The sequence below is a fragment of the Pteropus vampyrus genome, unplaced genomic scaffold (assembly GCF_000151845.1).
Source record: "Pteropus vampyrus isolate Shadow unplaced genomic scaffold, Pvam_2.0 Scaffold73, whole genome shotgun sequence".
NCBI classification, from domain to species: Eukaryota; Metazoa; Chordata; class Mammalia; order Chiroptera; family Pteropodidae; genus Pteropus; species Pteropus vampyrus.
Window position 1 is genome coordinate 4,987,339 of NW_011888854.1, and position 24,290 is coordinate 5,011,628.

Sequence of the window (24,290 nt, forward strand, 5' to 3'; positions counted from 1 at the left end):
TGGACATCTAGCCTTTGCTTTATACTTCTGTTGGCAAGAACTCACTACCTCATAGGATAATCCATTCCACTGGAAAATATGTCTCCTTCATCCTTGTATTTGTTCTTTTTTTTTGCGGAAAAAAAAAAAAAAACTATAGAGAAATTCAGTTCTGTTGGTTATTCTGTGGATTTTGAGAAAGCACCTGTTTAAACTGATCGTCATGCCTCTCTTCGACTCTCATTTATAGACTTTTCAAATTTCAGTTCATGGCTGTTCCTATTATTTTCATTATAATTGGGAATTTCTATCTAAAGAAGTCATAATAATAATACCTCCATGATGCTTTGCAGTTTACAAAGTAATTTTTTTCTGTATGCCTGGTTTGAAAATATCCCATGTGCTCTGATCTATAAGCCTTACTTCTGAAATCGGGAAACCATCTCGTATATAAGTAAGTTCTTTAAGGTCGTTTCCTCATTTAGGTCAGTCAGCTAAGCTGTTAGGTTTTCTTTTTTTTTTTACCTGAATAAAATTACTTTTGTGTTGTAGTTTTAAGTTGTTTTTGTTTTTATTCTGTACAAGACTTTAGAAATAATACTTCGTTCTTATTTCCCCAGTTATCTATCAATCTTTAATTCTGTCCTCTGACATAGTAAATAGCACCTCCCAACTATGTGTCACCTACACATGTAATGTTTAATAAGATCATAAAAGATAATCAAATGGTTTAAACCTTGTGGGGCACTCAAGTTGTGAGAATTTTAAAAAGTATGCCATGGTTTGTATTATAGATTTTGAATAGTTTTGAATATGGTTTTCCAATATTGGACAAGGTTTATCTAGCATGTCTATTTACTAATGGATTGAGTTCCTTTGCATAAATGCCTTTGCATAAAAGAGAAATAGCTACATTAGTTTCCATATTGCTACCTTATTTAATTTTGTAAATATTTTTTAAAAATTATCACTTCTTCAACTATTAATTCACACAATAATAAAAGAAATATAACTGATTTCATTTAGAGTTAGACATAATGATTTTAGACTTGATTTTAATTGAATTTTAAGTAAGAGTTACAAACGAAATGTTTTTTATGTACTCTCCTACTTTTCTACTATAGGATCAGCTGACCAGTTTTCAACAACTCACCAAGCAACTTCATGTTACTAATGAGAACATGGAAATGGTAAGTGAAAATATTCATGTACTCTTTGTTTATGTAAGCTAGAAATTGTCAGTGTAAATAATATTTATGCTAATGTAAATCAACAACAACAACAAAAACCTTGTTGCATGAAAGTAAAATAGATAAGCAGGACTCTTTTCTCTTTGTCTTTTTCTTTCACAGTAATGCAGTGGTTTCATAGTACTTTCTGGAGTTCAAAGCTAACTATCTGAAATATATTCTAATCAGAAAATACTCTTAGGGTCCTCAATATGATCTCCTGAGAGTAATCTAGACTGCAACCTCCTCAAGAGTAGGATTCATGCTTTGTTCTATGCAGTTCATCTAGCACACTGCTAGGTATATAATAAGAGTAGCTAAACTGTTAAATCAATGACAAGCCCAATTCTATAAAAAATAATAGGATGCTAAGAACCATTTGTTAGTTGACTGACCACCAGTACTAACTGGTACATGTAAATATTTTATGATTTTTTTCTTAAAACAAATATAATTAGCCTTCCCCCCCGCCCCCAATTCTGCTCTTTACCATTTTTTCCTCTTCTTTCATTTCTTTTGGCCTTTTATTTCTTTCTCCTTTCCTTTCCTTTCTCTTCCTGGAATTTTATTTTACCTCATTGTTGAGTAATAGGATTATGACATCCCAGGTAATTACTCTTATTCCTCTCTTTATTTTACTTACTTCCTCTGCTAATTCTTTTTAGTATCTAATGAAAATGTCTTTGTCTAAGTGGAAAGTTATGCCATCGAAAGTAAGTTATCTAATTTTATTCTGCTTTTAAAATTTTTCTTCTTTAATCATATAAAAAATTATTAAATTTCTCACTGTTTTACTTACATTAACACTTGGAATTTCCAATCACTTATAATTATTTATACTATACTTCTTAGAGTTTTAAAATAATATTAAAATACTCCAGAGCAAAATGACTGGGTTCCATAATTAAGAAATCCTATTTCTACATAAAATTAATAGTTTAACATCATAATTATTCCTTCTTTTTTCAGTATATTCTCTAGAATTATGGAGATTATATAGTCCTTTGGTACATTATATTTTATTATAAACAACCCAAAATCATTGTGATGAAAGTCATAGGAAAAGAATATTTGAATATTTACAGGAAATACATTAAAGTATTTTAAGGTACAAAATTTGTAGTTTTAGCCAAAACTAAGAATAATAAATCATGGATGCAATAAAAATGATAAAAGAGAAAATAGACAAAAGAGAATTGTTTTATTAAGAACAAACAATAGACTATACTTGTGGTTAAAATAAAGGAAAATGGTTAAGAGAAATTTTAAAGTGTAAGAGTTTTTTTTTTTTAAGTATATATTGAGTATCAAACAAGTCTACTAAGCGTAAAGGGAGGCTAAGTGATTGTAATTATCTCATATCAAAGAGCATTCAGAGCATAGTCACAGGACAAATTTCAGTCAAAATCAGCATGAGGAAAAGTGACCTCTAAAAATCAAGCAGTTGCAAAATAGTCACGGGGATGCAAAGTACAGCATAAGGAATATAGTCAATGATATTGTGATAACTATGTATAGTGCCATCTGGGCACTAGGCTTATCAGGAGGATCCCTTCGAAATTATGCGAATGCTTAACCACTATGCTATACACCTGAAATTAATATGAAATAATATTGAATATCAACCGTAATTGAAAAATTAAATTAAATAAAAACCAAGCAGTTTTCATCTAAAAGTTTTCTGATTGCATGGATAAACTCATTAAATGAATAGGTTCTTGTAGATGTACAATAAATTGATGAGTATGAAAGAAGTAAATGAAATATCTTTCATGACCAATGCACATTAGTAATATGTAGCAGGTAAAATGCCGACGTGAATCGTACATAAAAGTACAAGCTCATATGTATTTATTACTACTATAGATGTAATGAGAGTTCATGTTTCCTAGTGATTCTCTTTACTGAAGTCATTTTTTGTGAGACTTGCTCTTTATAAAATTAGTCAAAATTGTGTGTTAATTGCATACTGAGTTCCTTGCACTGTTGATGGTTCTCTAGCTGTACAAGAGAAAACGGCTCTGTCCCCAAAGTCCTGATCTACTTGGTGAAACAGAAATGACTGTGAAATAAGCCATAGATAAGGCGCTAAAGCAGATGATGAATGAAAGGGATACGCACTTGGGCCTTTATGAAACGCCAGGTTTTGTGCATCTTCCAAATCTGCATCTGATCACAAGTACAGACCAACTGGGCCATATTCAGATGCAGTTGTTGAGCTCCTGCTGGGATTGCTACCAGCCTAAGTGTGTTAGGTACCAACACTAGCTTCTTAAAATTCACAATTCCAATTTATAGTTCTACTAATTATTCTACCTCACTCGTGTTTAAGATGCTCCCAAATAGTAAAAAAAAAGAAACAGTAATTGTGCTAGTACTAGGACAGTATATATAATAAAACGTTAATTGTGCATTGCAGACATTATAGAGGAATTCAGAAACATGAATCAGTTTGGGCTGAAGTCGTTGAGATAGCTTCACAGGAGAATTTGAAATGATATTAAAGGTCATACACTTCCCCAGATGTTACAAACATCCTTCTATGAAATGCTTCTCAGTTAGGTGATCGTCTAGCCTGTGCTTTGAATATCCCCTGTAAGAGATATTACCATTTCCCCTAACAGCCTTTTCCTTTGAACTCTGATTATTGTAAAGCTAAAAATCTCTCATCAGATTTCCTCCCAGATTTATATTATCTTTTGGAGTAATATAGAACAAGCTCACTTCTTCAAGTCAGCATATAAGCATTATGTCTTTCCTAATTTATACCCAACGTACACCCAGTTTTTATTGTTTTTTTTCTTATTTAACTTTTCTGGTATGGTGTGATTTACCTACTTATTATTCTATCCTCCTCTCTCTGCATGCAATAGTTGGTCTCTTAAATTGTGGTCTATGAATTGAATACTAAATTCTGGTCTGCAGTAGTCTGCTTCTCAAGATAAAAATAATGATACACTCCGGAGGCTTTCTTTCACATCATAAAGACAATCATTCATTTATTCCTCAAAGGTTTAAGTACTTAGAATGTACTACATTATGTGTCAGACACTGGGAGTTCTGGGAAGCTGGTCCTCAAAAAAAGGCTCATATTGTAGCCAGAAATACATAAACTTTATAATATTTAAATGTAATGCAATGTTCATTGTAAAGGTACATATAAAGTTTTATCAAAATGCAAAAGGAAACAGTTAATTCTGCCATAGAGTAAGTGGACCACACAGGGTGTGGAGTGAAGAATACTAGCAGAATGAGGACATCCCAAGCAGAGTGAATATAATTGTGTATTAAAAATATGAAGTCAATGAAACTAGGTAGAGTATGAAAGAAGCACAGTGAAAATTACCTCCAGGACTTTAATTAGAGAGATGAATGTGCTATCTTTTGGGATGGGAGGGGTCTGAAATCAAGACAGTAAGTTATAAAGGAACTATAATCTGTGTGATTTTGCATATAAGGCACATAGAAAAAGACAAATTGGTACTACCGTAGTAAAACCAGCATTTGCGGAAGATCGATTCCCTTAGAAAAATTTTGTACACTTGGACGACTGCTCCATATCTTACTTTAGTTTCCTTCATAAACAGACCCTGAGGAAAGGGAGCAGCAGTAGAGGAGAGAAGAGAAAGCAGCCATAAAGGGCGTTTAATAATTGAGCAAATTAACACTGTGGGTAACTGCAAATCAAACCCACTAATGAACTCTGGAAGCCAGTTTGGAACCCAGGGCTCAGAGTTATCCCTCCATGAGACGTGAGAGTTTGGGGTATTTTCACAATAATTCCCTTCAGTCCTTGTTATCAGGCTCTTCCAGAGCAGACTGGGGACATGAGTTCTACAATACCTGTAGCCTTTTGCACAGACAGTGAGTGAAGGAGGCTCAGATGGCCGGAGGAAGCCATAAGACAGAAATGCAGTGCAGATGCTTTGCAGTGAAGCAGATGTCCACTGAAGCGGTAAGGGCGAGGAAAAATGGCCAGGGTTATATTTCACCTTCAAAAAATCTAATAATTATGTCACTTTATTTTTCTACTAATATATGCTCTATAGTTAATCTTTAAAGATGTAGTTTTAAATGTTCTAATACTGCTGTTGTTTTTCAGACTAACCAAGAGTTTGTGAAAACGGTAACTGAACAAAATGTGGAAATCGAGCAACTCCGAAAACAACTTAGGTATTTTCAAAAATGAATTGTTATTTTAGTATTAATTATTTTTCTTCAGGTGAACTGATGATGTTATAATTTTTTTCATGTGTATTTTTTGACCTCCCTTTTAAGCTTCTGTCAATAGCTTCTTATATGTATGATCTGTTAGGATGGGAAGAGACTGAAATCAAAACTATTTGTCAGGAGGCAGCTCTAACATACATCCGAGGGAGCGTTGCATGATGGTAAAACCAGTGCTTATGGAAGACGATCACTCCCCTTACAAAAAAATTTTTCTACATACAGCTTTCTTTGGATTCCCCCGTAAGCAGACCCCATGAAAAGGGTTCCAAAGAGGCAACACTAAGGGTCATCAGCAGGCGAGTGGGGACGTGAGCCAGGGAAGAGGAAGAGAAGGCCACCAACGAAGGGTTTTAAAATCAGGCAACTTAATGCTGAATGTAGATACTGTGGTCCAGTGGATCATAATCACTGCATTAATAGACTTCACAGGAAGCACTCCAGGTGACCAAAACAATTTTTTTCCCTTTTCATTCCTTAGTCATAATTCTTAAAATTAGGAAGTGTAGTCATGTAAAGTTTTGTTCTATGATGCAGTCATTTAGAAATAACTTCGGACTGAAATGCAGATAGCAAAGAGATGAGAACCTATGACTGAGCTCTGAGAGGGAAAAGAGGAAGAATTGACAAAAAAGGCTGAGAAGAGACCAGTGAGATAGGTGAATGCCAGGGAATGTGGTGTTTTGAAAACCAAGTGAAGCAGGTTTGTCAAGGAGGAAGGAGCGATCGCTGAGTCAAGTGATTATGGTCAAGTGATAAAGTAGGATCAGTTCTGAGAATTGACCATGGAATTTAGCAACATAGAAATTATATTAGTGTCCTAGCCACCAGAACAAATTACCATAAACTTTGTGGCTTAAATCAAGAGATTTATTCTCCCATCGTTCTGAAGGCCAGACGTTTGAAATCAAGGTGTCAGTAGGGCTGTGCTCTGCTAACTACTAAGCCCTACTAAGACTCTAAGGAAGAATCTTTCCTTGCCTCTTCAGCTGCTGGTGGCTTTAAGTATTCCTTGGCTTGTGTCAGCATAGTTCTCATCTCTTCCTACCTTCATCTTCACATGGCCTTGTTGTCTGTGTCTCTTCACGTACCCTCTTTTCCTCTTAAAAGAACTCAAGTAATAGGATTTAGAGCCCACCTTAATCTAGGATGATTCATCTTGAGCTCCTCACCTCAATTACATCTGCAAAGACTATTTCCAGATAAGATTCTGAGCGGACCTGAATTTGGGAGAACACCACACAACCCACTACAGAGGTCATCGTGGTTTTAACAAGCGTACTTCAGAAACTACTTTGTTTTCATATCCATACAAATTATTTATAAAAACAGTGAACCGATTTGGGGCGGTAAAACAATTCTTAATTTTCCAAGGATTGGTTTAACATAAACCGCTATTTCTAATGACATTGCTATTAAGTTGTAAATCAGTAACAAAAAGATATCTAGATAATTCTGATAACTTTGGAAATCAAGAAGCATATTTGTGTATAGCTTAAAACGATCATTACATTCAATACAATTCCAATCAAAAACCCAGTAGGATTTGTAGATTTTGAAAAGCTGATTCTAGAATTTATATAGATATACAAAAGGTCAAGAATAGACAAAACATTTCTGAAGAGGAAGAATAAGCTGGAGTGGGGTCTGCCACACCAGATCATCAAGATTTGTATAAGCAAAAGTATGATTATCATATTAGAATAAGGATAGACAAACTGAACAGATTGCAGAGGCCAGAAACAGATTCACACTTACATGAACTGTTGTAGGTTTCAAAATGGCCACAGTCTTTTCTTCCTACCTGTATTAATGCCCTTTATAAGACGACTTTTATGGTATCAAGATGTACCATATTTAGCAGAAGTGCTTAATGTTCTAACTGGCTATAGTATCTGGCAAGATACCAGGTAAATAGCTAAAGCAGTATATGAGTATACATTGAGCTTATACATGTTCTGAGCAATATTATCAATAATACCTTATCAAATAAAGGAAAATAAGGTTTAACTAGGTTTTTAATTACAGTACGGATTTTTATTAAATCAATGAGCAGGAGGATGGAGCAGTACTTTTGCCTGTTCCTCCTGCTAAGTACAACTAAAAACCCAGGACATCATATACAAAACAAACATAGGAAGACTGAAAAGTAGAGAGAACAAAGCAGATTGGCTTGGTACCTCCAGTCCTCAGGGATAACACCATGGAAGGGTCCCTGGGTTTTTTGGACTTGGGTTTGGGGTTTTTGTCTCATATATCTCAACTGAAGAAGCCAGCGAACTGGCGACACCAGTGACCACAGCCAAAAAAGAAACCAAAACAAAAAAACCAAAGGCCTTCTCACTGCAGCCGAAGGACTGGATAAGGGGCAGTTTAGCATGATGAAAAACTTTTAGCTATAGCCCCTCTAGTCCAGCCAAGTACCACAGAAACAACTGTGGACCCACCTATACCCACGCCAGCAAAGGCGTAGTGGGAACCTGGGCTTCTACCCCCACATGGAAGTGATACGACAGCCCTCCTTTACCCCAAAGGAAAGGTACTGGGGGAAATAAGCTAAAACTGGTTTAAATAATATGCAGAGTCTCATAATACCCCAAACGTCTAGGTCGCTATCAAAAATCACTCATCGTGCCAGGAATCAGGAAAAGCTCAACTCAAATGGAAAGGCCAGTCAGTAGAACCAACACTTGGGTTACAGAGATGTTCAAATTATTTAACAAAAACTTTTAAACAGCCATCATAAAAAACTGTATCAATGAGTAATTATGAACTAGCTTGAAAAAAATTAAAAAGTAGGTATTTCCAACAAAGAAATGGGAAGTCTCAGCAAGGAAATAGAAGATATACAGAAATTAAATGAAAATTTGGAACTACTATACTTGGGTGGGAATATCGAATTCTCTGATGAGAATAAATCTTTCCAAATCTTTAAAATTAATATCGGTATAATTTGTATTAAAACCCTTATAGTTTGTGCATGTATGCCTGAGTGAAAGAAACTTGATAATCCCAACATATGAAATAATAAAGTGTCAATTACCAAGACTATTCTGTGGAAGAATAAAATGAAATGTTATTTATAAGAATGTGAGTCTGACAGAATAGAAGAGAATAAAAACCATATATATAAGTTAAGTATGATAGAGACGGCATTATAAATCAATAGGGAGGCAATCGTGTTAGGAATGTTTGTTATATATGAAAAGATCTATAAAATTTTGCTTTTCACCTTTTGATATTTATATGGTTTTATGGACTGAATACTGAAATGTGCAAAATCTTATAGATTTTGTTTCAAAATAGCAGAAAATCTCTTTTAACATTTTGGTAGGGAGTCATTTCTTAATCAGAATTTTGGTGTAAACCAAAAGAGAAAAGATTGATATATTGGACTATGTTAAAATGTAAAATTTCTGTTACAAAATCAATATAAATCAAGTGGAAAGGCAGCCCACAGTCTGTGAGAAGATATCCGTAATATGGATAACTGGCAATGCAGGAGTGTTGAGGATATATTGACTAAGCGTCAATCATAATACATAAAAATTCATAGAACATTGAGTAAAGGGCATGAACAAACATTTCAAAAGTCATAGCAATCAGGAAAATGCATGTAGAAATAACGTGATACTTCTTCACACCCAATTATCAATGTCAAAAATATAACACGAAGTGTAATAACAATGTGCAAAAGGAGATTAAAGTATGATACAATTTATATGCATTTTAAATGTGGTAAGTAATAGTGTATATTGATTATGGAGCTATATTTTTAGTTATATATCCATGTGTACATATTTAGATATTTGTATCCATATCAACATATTTAGTAAAAGAATAAAATGTCTATATATTATGTGTGCATATTATAAAAGAATAAAATAAAAACATTTCCGAGAATGATATACTCTAACTTCAAGTTAGCGATTATCTATATGAAATAAAACTATTTGTAGAAGTAGGAAATCGGAAGCAGCCTAGGTGTTTGTCACCAAGGAAATGGATAGGTAAAATTGCATCCTGTGGAATGCTGCGCATCATTTAGAAACATGTATTTACTTGTAAAGATGTAGTTACAGCAACATAGATAGTCCTAAGAAAAACAAGGTTCGTATTTAAAAAGAAAAAAGATACGGCTCTATAGCATGGAAACATATGCATGCAAAAAACAATATATAGTTGCCATATACATGTATGCATATACATATATTTATACAAATATCTATCTATCTATCTATCTATCTATCTATCTATCTATCTATCTATCTATCTATCTATATCTACAAGGATATCTCAAACTTTAATGTGAACCTACAAAATGAAGGGGAATAAGGAGGCTTGAGAATGAATAGGAAAACAAAAATAGACACATGAGAGCAGTCTTTCACAGCTAATAATGGAAAGAATGTGATTAACTCAGCTCTGTTCACAAGGTTCAGAAAAGAGTAGAAGAAAAGAATGTAAGATTTATGGTGGACGTAAGATAATTAGGGTGTGGAGATCCTGGAAAGAAGATGAGTAAGGAAATTGGTTCATAAAAACCTGCCATCATACGATGACTGGAAATAGAACATAAAAATGCAGATAAAAGATTTTGTATAAGAAAAATGGGCAGAACTTGGTGATACTGAGATAAAGAATGGGAAGAATCATGGAGTTTTATTATTAAAGGTAGCTTAAAGATCATCTTAGTTTAACTGCCTAGTTTTATAATAGAAACCAAACTGAACCAAAGGCTCCGAAATTGTCTTGTTCAGGGTTGCACAAAATTCATGGAGGGGCCAAATAAGAACTCACATCTTGAAACTGCTAATCTAGTGAGTTTCTGTACCTGGCTCTCTGACAGTATTCACTGCAGTAAGAAAGTTGAGAGCTGCTTCTTAAAGGATGAATATTTTTTGACATCTGCATGGAAGTTTCATTTGGCTTTTGGACATGCAGGCCTAAAGATTACCGACTGAGATTAGAGATTGATAAAGCTAGTTGTGGTTTCTTAAAGCCTAAAAGGTCTTAAATTTAATTGTCCATAATATTTACTGGCAATACTCCAAAGCTTAGCATTAAGCAGTTCAGAGTGTACACAGAAAACTCTGCTTGCTTTTCCTGAAGGAACATACGGATAAACAGATGCTGCTTTTAGGGATGCGAGTGTTGCTTCCAAGTTTGACAGGTTCTGAATGACGGGCATATTGACATAACCAGAATTTAGGTTTCGAGATGTCTTGTACAAGCATGCCAAGAATAACTAAATCAGAAACTCTTTCAATGCTAGCCTTAAGTATGTACTGATATTGAAAACATATTGGTTTCATTTGTTATCTGATGTTATGGTACAAAAAATTCGAATCATGTGAATTTATAATTAAAACTCTTTACTTTTTACTTTTCAAGAGTTTCTGCTGATGCCTTGTCAGAGCAGGTGAAACTCTTCAGCCTGTTTTCTAAGAAGCTTCATTCACTTGGTTTCCTCCGAGTTATGTACAAAATGCCCGAAGTAGTCATTTTGCTGTTACTCATGGAAGAACTTTTGGTTCCTTTCTTTTTGCCTTTGGTCAATATTTTGTTTTCCAGAAACTTAGAAGCTTTCTAAACCTGGTTAAAACTTGCCCTCTTGAAGAAGACTTATTCATTCTACCAGATTTTTATTCTTCTGTAGATCTACTCAGCATTTATTTATTTAAACAAATTTTATGCTCTTTCTCTTTAGGTGTTTTTTTTTTTCTGTCATATATATTCATTTCTAATGTATGTCTAGCTGAGTTATGGAAATGATTACTTTTCCAAGTCATATCTGCTCAGATTTTACATATTCCTCGTTAAGTCTTTGAAAGAAAGGATGGTCATTGGTAGATAGCTTTCAGGAATAACCAATGTTATATTGGTCAAAGGATGTACTATACTGACTAAAGCATTTGCTTAGGGGTCTATATTATTCTTTCATTAGAGTAGCATCATTAGAACATTTATTTTAAAAAAATTTAGCCCCTAAGGAATGATCTCCTTAGCAGACAGATATTATCTTCATATAAAGAATCTGTAACTTGTCAGTCAATTTGCATTTATTGAGAACTTAAACATACACACGTGTGCTCTGAGGATAGAAATGATCTTTAATAAGTTTATGTATGATATGATACCCTCAAATTGTTTTAATTTGACCCATTTCATCTCATGCACACTTTTATGGCTTCGACAATCTCTAGAAAGATGAGACCGCATTAAATTTTTCTACCTCAAGGTTCTCCTGCTTATCTCCACCCAGATAGCTCAGAGGCACCTAAACCCAGCAGGCTCTCAACTGAGCTTACGATCATGTACCCCAAATCTTTATATTAATGGCACCATCCATTTCCTGGCTCCGAAAACTGCTTCAGAGGCATCCTGTATTCTTTTCTGTCTCAACTATAGCTTCTGAATGACCCTCAGATCCTTCACTTCTACATCATTATATTGTTATGGCTTTTGCTCAGTCCATCATTTCATTTGAGTAACTGCCAAATTGGCTTACTCCTTCCCATCTTCCTTTTTCATACTGTCATCAAAATGACTTTTATCAAATAAAATCTGATCATGTCCCTCTCCTTTAATGGCTACTAAATGCTTATAGGATATAATCCAAGTTACTCGGCATGACATTAAGTCTTCTATGACTTGAACCCTGGCTGCTTTAATTTTTTATCAAATTTATTAGGGTGACATTGGTTAATAAAATTATGTAGGTTTCAAGTATGCAATTATATAATATATCATCTGTGTATCGCATCATGTCTTCACCACCCAAAGTCAAATCTCCTTCCGTCACCATATATTTGACCCCCCTTTACCCTTTTGGCTACTTTATATCTTGTCACTCCTCACCTCAATTTTATGAACTATTTTTAGTTTTCCAAACAAGCCATGCTATTTCATAACTCCCTACTTTTGTTCACATTCTTCAGGCTGCCTAAAATGTCCTTCCCCGGTAAATATCCTCTTAACTTTTAATGTTCAGCTCAAGTGTCACATGTTCTAGAAATATTTTTCTGTATCTTTATGGTCTTCCTTCCATGCCTCCTTTGTGCCTCAGCTGTATACTGCAGATACATCTCTCATATATTTTTTTAACACTGTAGTATCCTTAATTCTTTACAAATCAATCTCTTTTTTTTTAAGCTTCTTAAAGGTATGGATCATAATTTAGTCATTTTTTTTATTTGCCATCATTAAGCACAATGCTAGACACATGGCAAATGCTCAAAAAATATATTTTTGAGCGATTAAGTTAATTAAATAATTAATTTGATGTGGGTTTTCTATTTATGTCCTTTGCCATTGAAAACAGGGCACAACTGTTTTCTTGGACTGTCATTATTTAGACAAAATTACATTTTATATTCTTCAGCTGCGCAGTAATATATGACCACTTAGTAGTTTGATTTTCAAAACAATACACCATTTTAATATAATCAATAGTAGCTTTGCAGAATGAATTAAACAATTCTCAGTGTTTCCCATTATGGATCCAGGCTTTAAGCTATACTGACTTTTAAATCTGTTTTTAGTACCAGTCATCTCAAAGTTTGAATACATGATAAATGCATTTGAGTATCTTTTTTTTTATGTTTAGTGCTCTATTTAAATATGAAATCTGGAAATCTTTAAAATGTGACAGTGAAATGAATTTTAAATAAGTGGTTTTATTGGAGAACATAAGAGCGATGCGATAGGAATGCAGTTTCTGATACTCTATTATGTTTAATGCAACAAAGGCTGAATTATATAAATTGCAGTCTATGTATATTTATTGTACTCATTTTAAAATCTGTTTTACAAATGCATACTTTTTTCTTTAAAAATATTGTATATGCTGATAACTTTTATATATATTTTTTTTTTCAAAAACATATGTACCTTTGCCAGGTGATAGTTTTATTTTAGCTGAGATAACAGATTTTTCTCAGATGTTTCATGTTCCAATTTGAATAATATTGTGTCTTCTATTATAAGAATACTATGGAAATCTGGAATTCGTGATTACTATATTTGATTCATAGTGTCTCTTGGAAACTATCCCATGTGATAAATGGCCCTGAGCAGATGTGCTTAGTCATAAGAATTGCCAGACAGTTCCTTATGTGTTGGCAACTAGTTTTCTGAGCATAGAAAACATGTTTTAAGAAATAGGGTTCTGCTGTCATGTTCCTATCTCTCTACACTATTTTATTTATAGTTACCCCTTATTCAAATGTTTATTTTTTTCCCCTCTTAATCTTTAAGGGGCAGAAAGAAAAATATGAGACTTCACTTCCAGAACGTATTGGTCAAGAGTAGGAACAAATCTATACCCTCATCGTTTAGAACTTTTGCCTCTAATAGTCGATTACTGGTTTATTTTTAAATGTGTATTTTATCGATAAGTATAATTTTCTTTTGCAAATACTCCACATTTGTACACCTAACCTAACCTAACCTAAAAAGGTGTTTCTGTGTGGTGTGGAGTATAAAGAGCATAGGCTTTGAATTCAGACAGCTCTAGCTTTGTGTTGTTTTTTATTTTCTGTTTCGTACTCTGGATCTGGGTGATTGACTTGGGCAGGTTGCTTAACTGAATGAACTTCAGTTGCAGTGCTGTAGTATTCTAGCTCTTGTCATCTTTGCTCTCCTCCATTCTACTTTAGTACCTATCCAAGTAGAGGGGCTTGTATAATATTTACAAAGCAAGTGCTGGTGGATTTGGGAGTTGGTATTAATGTAATAAGCAGACTGTGCATATTTCCCTCCCTAGCCCTGGAAGATCAGCCTTTCCTATGCTGTTGATGGCTGCTGTACGCTTAGGACCAGATGAAACATTCCTTCCTTTTTTCCTCCTTTCCGATAAGTTATATTTCCATTTCTTGCCAACTGTACAACCCCAAATCTCCTCTGTTTCTTCTTATATCTTGTTCCATCAATTATAGTCATTCCTTTTTAAAATCTTAGCCTCTCTTTTGTGGGGTTCTTCTAAGGCCTCAAATATATAGACCTCCCTTGATCATTCCTCAGATTACTCTATTTTCTCCTTCCCGTTACATAAAATTGCTTGAAAGAAGTGTCTGTATTAGCTGTAGTCTCTCTTTGGAATTTCTTTCAATTTGGATTTGCTCCACTGTGTTCTTCTCCAGATTACTGGTACCTTTTTTGCCTTAAAACAAAATCCTCCATTCCCTTTGATTGTCGATTCTCCTCATTTGAGGATTTTTCTGCCCTTCCCTAACATTTCTCTAATAGGTCTTTTGTGCTTGTGTCCTGATTTCTTGTCTGACCTTTGTGGCCATTTCTTCTTTTGCTTTCCCCATTTCCTTATCCTACTTACTGAAAGTAGACACTTCTTACATTTCTACCCATGTTAAACATTTTTCCCCCTCACCATAGATAATTGCACCTACCCCACCCAACTTAAACTTTCATCTCAATGATAATGTTTACCAAATATCTATTTCTGGCCTTGATTACTTCGTTGAACACCATACTTGAATTGCTAGGACAGTCATTTTCAAACTTCATTTTTTAGCAACAGAACGCTTTTTTAAAATCTTGCACATAGAACCCCAATATATAAAACTGATAAAAGCAGACCTGCTATGACCAAAGCAAGGAGTGGAAATCTTCCTCATCTTAGTAACTGATACCATCATCAAACCTAGGAATTTTGCTCGATTTCTCTCTCTCTTTTACCACCACACCCACTCCGAGTCATGCTGGCTCCATAAATAATCACAAAGCCAGTCATCACCACGGTCACCTTACCCCAAGCCATCACTGTCTCTCACAGTTGCCTCCGATCTGATGTCCTTGCTTTCTTTTTGTCCCACTGTAATTCATTGTCCACATACCAGCCCAAGTAGCCTTCTCAGAGCATGAAACAGATCACATCACTCGCCTGTTTAAAACACTCAGAGGATTTTCATTGCAATCGGAACTAATTCCAGAACTCTTACTCTAGCCAAAAGGCACTCAACATGATCTGACCTCTGCCTTCCTGTCTGACATCCCCTTCCACCTTCTCTCTGTGATACACCTCAGCCAATCATCGTTTCTGTAAGTGCCTTTCTCATACTCTGTGCATTTATCGTTCACTCTGCCTGTAACTCTTTCTCCCTAGATTTTCTTACGTTGACCTCATTGTCCTTTAGACCTTAGCTCAAATATCCGTCGTGCCCAGTTGGTCTCTGACAACCCATTTCTCTCTCTTGTTCTGTGTCATTTGCTTCATAGCATTATCACTTTCTGAAATCACCTCATTTATTTTTTTCCGTATTTATTGTCTGTTTCCCTCTACTACAATGTAAATTTTATGAGGACAGAGACTTTCTTTCTCTTTTTTTTTACCACAGCATCACCAGTGCCGACAACAGTGCTAGTATAGTTTACAAAAGTGCTCAATAAAATCAATATAGGGCTGCCGAAATACAGTTAAAAAAAAAAATTGAATGAGCCACCAGCACTTGAAGCTCAACATGTCCAGACTGTATTTGCAGTGCCCAGTATATTAGAAGCATTCAACAAATATTTACTCAAAGAATGACTGGGTGAAAATTTTAAACTTCTGTCTTTGTGAAATCTGTACTGTCTCCCAGTGGAACTGCTTGCTCAAGTTACCATTGCTCTAGACCTCCTGCCACTTGTTCGTGTGTCACGATGTATTCGTTAGAGAGACAGGGCCTTCTTTCCAGGCCATTCTTTTCCACACATGTCGAGTTTAAATTCCTAAAGTGCAGCTTTGCTCCCACTCCTTGAATACTTCCCATCACCTTTAAATTAATACAGACTACTTGTCAGTTTAGGCCGTTGACGCTGTAGCCCCCATTGCCTTCCTAGGCATATTTCCTCGTCTTCCCTAAATAGGCCCTATATGTTCCTTACCTTTCTGCTTATACTAATTTTGCTCCTTCCTAAAGCTTTCTCTTTATGTCTGCTTGTGAGAGTTACCATTCCTCTGCCAATTCTTATTTTCGAAATACCTCCCACTTCAATATTCTCTGAACTATATGCAAATGTACTACCTACACTGAACCATAAAACTTTAATTTTATCTTTGTGATGTTTAAAGTGTGCTCTGTGGCCCTCCTAAAGATTACATTTCCTAATGCCTTGCAGAACACCTAGCGTGTCTCAGACATCACAGGCACTTGATAAACATTTTTGAGCATGTCCATTGGATATGCCTGCTTAATAATAATAAATGAATTAATATATTCTCCAGTTTGTCATTGCTACCTAAAGTTATATGACTATAAAACTATATTTTTAATCATTGTTTACACTCTTTGTAAAGATAAACATGTTGATTATGTATTTATTATGTAAAATCTAAGACAGTGACTGTACATCAGAATCACATGTAAAGATTCTGAAAAACATTGATTCCCAGACATTCTGAATGAATGAGGCTTAGAGCCTATGCATACATAATTGCAAAAAGCTCACTTTCATACACAGAAAATATAGAGAACTACTACTGGTATATTAGAAAATTCTAATATAGAAGTTAGCATTTTGTACTACCTTAAATTGTATATAATTTTGAATTAAATTTTTAAAAACTGAAGAGTAGCTGTTTTAAAGTTTTGACAGCTCTGTACATGGATTATTAATATCCATTACTTTTTGGATGGGTTTAATCATAGACAGCCACTAAAGATTGAAAGGTGAAAAAAAATAAAATAAAACTTTTCACAGTGTTGCTGTTTACCATCAGTTTTCTAAAGCAGAAATCTTAAAATTTTAGATCTTTGTCTGAAATTATGTTTGGAGAGTTTCTAAAGTTTTTAAGCATAAATGATTGACTTTATTATAGTACTGGATAATTATAGAAGTACTTATTAAAATATCTAAGGTTTGCATTTTTATTTTAAGAAAAAATTAGACTATATATCAAATCAGTAAAGATTGTGTTTTATTTCTCTCAGAATCTTATCATTTATCATTATATGAAAGTAATATTGTAAACACTTTTAGGATTTGATATGAGACTGCAAAAGAAACCAAAGTTTATCTTAAAATAGACTCAGTTAATGTTAAATCTCAAAAGAATGTAATGGTTAATTAAAGCATTTTAATTTGTTTAAATTATATGTTAATGCTATAATTTAAGTATAGTACTAGAGCCTGTCTTTTGTGTTATACTTGGTTATACTTCACTTAACAGAGCAAAGCTTGTTTTTTATAAATAATGAAAAATTACGTTAAAGAAAATGCCAGGAATTTTAAATTGTTTGACAAGAAAGTGTACCTGAAAATGTAATAATGTGCTTTTTAAAATATTCCTTTGGGACAAAAATAAAATACGTGAGTAGCTGTAACATCAAGATTGTTAATATTTAACAGTTATTTTTTATCAAGTTTGTTTTTCTAAAATGAAAGCTATTTTTCATCTCGATATAATTATGTACACAAGCAGACATATATCTAAAACATTTACATATAAAATAGTATAAGCATGTAGTTTTTAAAGTTCCTTCATAAAATAAAATTAGGATTATTTCTGTTGGTTCCTTTAAAGAGTCAAAGTTTGAGTATTTGAAAGGGCTCCCAAGACTCCAAAGAGCATGTTCACATAAGGCTTTTATTTAAAGGCAGAAGATATTTTGCAGCAAGGAAAAGAGCACAGGCAAGCATAGGGGGCCCAGCGACACCAGACACAGTGCCCCAGGGTCTTTGTTCATACAAAGACATGCTTTGTCTCCAGATTGCACTACCAAGATGTGTGCAATGAATCTCGGCTTCAGGAAAGCTCAAGGCAGAAGGTCCCAAGGGGGATCTTTTTCTGCTCCTCTGGTCACGTAGCCCAGCCCGGCCGTCTAGCCAGATATAGCAGGTGAAAACCATCAGTAAGCAAGCCCTGACGGGGGGTGCCAGAGGGGAGTCGGACTTTCAGCAGCACATCATCAATCCCACTTTTCGTTTCTTGGCCGAGAGTCAGGCCAGACATTCAGGCATCCCCCAAGCTTTCTCAATCCAGCCGTAAAGTGTTATATCACACAGCTCCTGACAACTTAAAATCCAGGAAAGGGCAAGATTATGATGATAGCTTACATTTGTAAAAACTACAGTAACATTTATTAAGTACTTTAGTATGCATTAACTTATATGAACTTTATGACAAATCTGTGAACTGTGGAGGAAAATTGTCTTTATCTCTGTTTTACAGCTATAATTCTGAGACTCAGAGGGGTTAAGTGATTGACCCAGTTCACATGCTTTTATTGGCGGTAGAGCTGGATCCAGAAGATGGACCTTACAGCTTTTAGTGTAGAATATTTTTTACTATTTCATACTAGAAGTAGTATAAACAACTGTATACTTCTTTTCTAACCATCTATGGAACCATGTAGAAATGAATAAGTATATATACAACTACTACTTATTTTCCTCTCTAGAACATAGATTTTTTTAATGTGTTTTAGGAACTATAATAATTTAAATGCTTTCAAATACTTTTTCTTTTAATAATTTATAATAACAGGTCTTAGGACCAGTGCCTGAATTTTTTTCTTTAATTATGTGGGAGAGGGATTTTGTTTTCAAACAAAGTGATTCTCTTTCAAATGAGAATATATGTATTTGGAAGAGTTGTTCACAATTCTAGGATTTCCAGCCACAAATATCAAATTGGAAAGACGAGATCTAAGTAAAATATCAAGATCTACCTGTGATTCTCTGTCTCCTTTCCTTCTGCATTCTCTTTTGTTCATTTATGATATATTTACTTGTACTATATAGTATGTGCTGCGCTATCTTCTGAGCATTTAATAATTAACAAGATGTGATCCTTGACTTTAATGATCTTACATTCTATATTTTTTATGAATTCCCACTTCCACGAGGGAGTCTCTGTTAGTAATGTACAAAATATTCTGTATTATGAGGGCTGGATTATAGAGTCTTTTTTTGCCTAGGATGAGTCAGGGAAGACTTGAGATGAGGAGACTTTTGAACTAAGTCTTGAATATTGAGGAAATTATCAAAAAAAAAAAAAAAAGGAGAAGAAGCCTATTTTGATTAAACATATGGAAAAAGTGGACAAGGCTGTATTTAGGAAGCAGTGACTTAGTAGTCTGTTACACCTGGAACATACATTTCAAATGGAGGCAGTTGGCAAGACATGAGGCTCACTGAGGCCAGACGAAGTCCAGTCTTATATGCCATGCAGAGGGGTGTTGATCATGTGCCCAAAGAAGTGGGGAGTCCAGAGATCGTTATTAAATGAGTAATTTTTTCACTAGATACTTTTTTTTTTTTTTGCAGATAAGATGCATTGTAGACGATGAATTAAAGAAGAGACAGGCAGTGAAGAGATTAGTTCAGAGTCCATTAGAATAGTCCTGGGAAGTAATGATGGGGCCAAAGACAGGGCCATGAACATGGAAATGGAGTACACCATTGAGAGACAATTTAGAAGTAGACTCGCTAGGTATATTAGATAGAAGTGAGGAAGCCATCTATTATAGAGGTTTGGCCGTGGCGGGTTATCTGATCTGCCTTTCTGTCGTTGGGCATCAGATTGCCGTGACACTCTTGCAGTCAAGTGATTTGCATTAGGCCAAATTATTAGTTGGTGACAGAACCGGGTTCTGGACTCTAGGGTTCTCCACATGCACCTTATTCCCACTGTGTCTCTAACGAATAATTTTTTCCTTAATCATGCTACAATTTTACAATTGTTTATAGTTTGCAGTGTACTTTAATGTACATAATCTCTTCCATCTTGTTTAGCAACCCCATAGGACCAATAGAACAAGCTTTATTATCCCCTTTCTGAAGGCAAGGAAACCAGATCAGTGTGGGCACTATGCCTATTCAGAATTGTCTTGGTTTTATCATTACTACTTAAATATCTTACTCCTTATTTATTGATTCACATAGTAGATGCACTCTTGGAATTATCTCTAAGTTTAAAGTAGATTTTAAATGTACTGGTATAAGGTGGTTTTTGTTGTTTGTTTGTTTTTGTTTTGTCATTTGGTGAATCATTTGAAAGTAGAAAACAATCCATTTTATGTTTGATAAATTCAGATTTTTATAAATTATATTTATTTAAATCAAAGCATTTTCTTATAAAATATTATAATAATATAATCTTATAAAAGATTGGAACCATTTTTTGGTAGACAGTATATCATAGAGGACTCTGTTTAAATACCAATTTCATTACTTGTTTGTGAATCTCAGGGCAAGTTGATAAACTTGTCATCCTCACTCTCTGGATTTTAGTTTGATATAATAACAGTACTTAATTCACAGTTATAGCATTAAGTAAGATGATGTCTGCCAAGCATTTATAACAGTTTCTAGCACCTAATAACTAACTACCTGATACATTTTAGCTATTATTAGATTTTTATTTACTATTTTATGCTAATCAGTAATGTAATTTAAAGACTGCTAAAAAGTCAAAAGTAAATGGATTGACATTTATTGGGATTTTTGCATCAAATAATTTTTTTAAGTTCAACAGCACTATAATTTATATTACATATAAAATGTAATTAAGAAATAAACATGGGCAGTCCCTACACTAACGTAGCTTTCTTCCTAAAAATGTATGTTTTTTTACGTAATTCAAGAGTACTTAACCACTATGATGTTAAAAATCTCTTTTTTTCTATTTCATAAAGTCTTAATATTCTAAAGCCTTTTTTATGGGGATCCAAGAAGATATTGAAACTTATTTGTTACTATTAGAACACTCAAAAACTTGAGTTTTTTTGTACTTTGCAATTACAATCTCTGAAGGAAGTAAATATTAAACTATTTTGGGACATATCTCAATTCACTACGTTAAGTGGGTACATAATACATACTTCTGGTGTTTAAAGATGGGTTGAGGTGTTGAAGCTTAGGTTTGTTTTCATAGAAAGGCCAATCAGAAATACTCCTCTAACCCTAAAAGGTCGGGAAATTATAGACATAAGTGTGTTCTACTTACTGCACTGGTAGTGTGATGCTCTGACATAATTTATCAAGATGATAAAGTTCTTTCTCATGAAATATATTGAATTTTGTGTTTAAAATGTAGTTTATATAAATAAAGTATTAATGACTCTCATTTTACATCCCCCAATTAAGCTGTATTTTTTCCTCTTCACTTTCATCCACGTGCATTTTATTAATAATAAAGGAATCTTATGGTGTTTACCCCTCAGATCCATTTTTTGGTGCACATAAGTACTGATTTTACCAAATATAAATTTCTGATTTTTAAAATTCTTTCTGGTGTGTGAAAACTGAGTTTATTAATTTATTTTCTTTTTCAGGCAAGCCAAGTTAGACATGAGAGTTGCAGTAGCGAAAGTGGAAGAGTTAACTAAACTGACTGAAGATCTTCAAGGACAGATGCAAAAGAAGGTGTTTCTTATTTCTAAGATAACTAATTACCTGTAGCTTAGTTTCAATGTATTTTATTGTTGATCTGTTTGGATTACATATTAAAGAAGGTTAATGGAAAATGAATTAATCATTTACTTACCCTCTAAATGTAAAATATGAAATTAGGAAGCTAAATTATAATATTGGAAATAACTATATTACACAGTTTTCAACCAAAATGTATTAGACGGGAAAGTGTAACGTGGCAGTGGGGGATGGTCAATAGAAACTCACTTTCATTGAACCCAGTTGTTGGATTTAGCAGACAAAGGCAGAAGGGAGGGGGCAGAAAAGATGTTTAAAGAAATAATGGTTGAAAACTTTCAAAATGTGGTAGAAAACATTAACAGATCCAAGATTCAAGGATAAACACAAAGAAAATCATTTTTAGACACACCATAACAACACTGACAGCCAATTAGAAAGAGAAAGTATGAAAGCAGTAACAAAAAAATGGCATAAACAAGGAAATGGCTATGAGTAATGGCTAACTTACCATTAAGAAACTGTGGAAGCAGAAAACACTGGAATAATATATGTGAAGTGCTGAAGGCGACAAAAATGCTCACTAGAAAACTATGTTCAGTGAAACTATACTTCAGAAATGAGGGCAAAATAAAGGCATTTTCACATAAACAAAAACAGAGAAGTTGTCAGCAGAGCTGTTCTTCAAAAATATTGAAGGAAATTCTTTAAGCCAAAAAGAAACAATGCCACATAGTAATTCAGATATAGGAAGAAATTAAGAGCAACAGGATTTATAAATATGATATAATATATCTACATATTTTTCTTTTCTTTTATTAATACCTTAAAAGACTTGACTGCTTTAAAGCAGAACTTAGCCCTATATTTGATGAATTTATTAAGTATGCAGATTTACAATATGACAATGGCACTAAAGTCTAGCATTGTATATGGAAAGAAATACACTGTTGCAAAGTTCCAATGTTTTCTCTGAAATTAACTCTAAATAAATTGAGATAAATTAAAGATGCATATTGTAATCTCTAGAGCAATCCATAAAATAATTTAAACAGAGCTAATAGCCAATAGAAAAATTAAAATGGTATTGTAAGAAAGTATTTCTTTAACACACCAGAAGGCAGAAAAGGATGAGCAGGAAGTTTTTTAAAAAGATAGTACAAATAAAACCTATTGTTATATTTCAAAGCATCGCCATGTCAAAGAAGAACTATCCTGTTATAATGTGATGCAGAATAACTTAGTTAAGAGAGCTTATTCTGAAGGCAGCCTCAGCCTACAAACTCCTGCCTTGTTTTGTTAGACTTGCACTATAAAAATACAGTTGTTTGAAATATTGGTGGCAATCTATATGCAATTAATGTTTTGATTATTGACTATCTAATACTTTAGAGGGTGAACTATTATCTTCATGCTGTATAATGATGTATTGAATTTTCACATAAAATAAGCTTCCCGTTTCTTCATTTTCTAGGAGGAGGATATGGCGTCTGCCCAAGGAAGAGAGGAAGCATCAGATAGGCGTTTACAGCAGTTACAATCTAGTATAAAACAATTAGAAACAAGGTAAATCGTTAAATACATCTAGCTTTGTCTATATGCTTCAAAATATATTCCATATTAGAATTTCAGTATTTATTTTATAAGTAATAAACTATAATCATTGGCTTAAAATATGATTTATTAGACATTGTTTATTTTTAATCATATTCAAAATATTGCTATATTTTGAACATATATTTAAAGATCATTTCTGTTTTTACCTTTTCCCCAAAGCAGTCATAGCGTTTAGTCTATCCCAAAATTAAAAATGTTCTTTGCATCTTGAAGCAGAAAATAATAATAATAATAATAATAATAATAATAATAATAATAATGAGGTTGGGTAAAAATTATATAGAATACCCATTTCTTACTAAGTAGATACACAAGAGAAAAATACCTGAGAAATTGTTATAGATGAGCGATAATTTTCAGTTATTTCAGGCCTGTACTCTTATTGAATATATTCTGTAGCTTTGTCTTTAATCACTATCTTAATGCAAACATTCACTCTAGAATCTTTTGTTGTCATTTCTTAGTCCTTATTGGATGTTCCCTTGAGAAACTTGAAAATTGTCATTTATAATCTATTAAAGATACAGTGACCAAAGCCTGTAAATTCACATTATGGTTTAAAGCTGAAAAATTGACTCTATGATTGAAATCTGTTACCTTCAAAAATACTCTGCTGCTCTGAGCCCATCAAAAATCGAGACCTCAGTTCCAGTCACAGATCCATGGCTAATTTAGAGTTTGTTCAGAAAAAAATATATATATATTTGACCATCTGTCTTCTATTCTCCAAAATGTTGATGAAAGTAATGTCTTTGTGCACAGGAGGTTGAGAACTAATTGATTTTAACTGCTACCTTGAGATTCTGAGGTTGTAATTTTTAAGTGCTAGAGTTTTTTTAGGTCTTGTTTTTCATTTTTCTAAAC

At 33.7% G+C, this 24,290-nt stretch overlaps 1 protein-coding gene across 3 annotated transcripts in view; it reads left to right on the forward strand.

Annotated features, from left to right (window-relative positions):
- Positions 1 to 24,290, forward strand: part of SCLT1 (sodium channel and clathrin linker 1) — a 122,361-nt gene that overhangs the window by 27,061 nt on the left and 71,010 nt on the right. For all 3 annotated transcript variants that reach the window (XM_011362102.2, XM_023531770.1, XM_011362101.2), the window contains exons 8-11: positions 1,104 to 1,169; positions 5,311 to 5,381; positions 21,713 to 21,803; positions 23,284 to 23,375. In XM_011362102.2, coding sequence (XP_011360404.1) covers positions 1,104 to 1,169; positions 5,311 to 5,381; positions 21,713 to 21,803; positions 23,284 to 23,375 — 320 coding nt within the window. The remainder of the gene's footprint in view (positions 1 to 1,103; positions 1,170 to 5,310; positions 5,382 to 21,712; positions 21,804 to 23,283; positions 23,376 to 24,290) is intronic.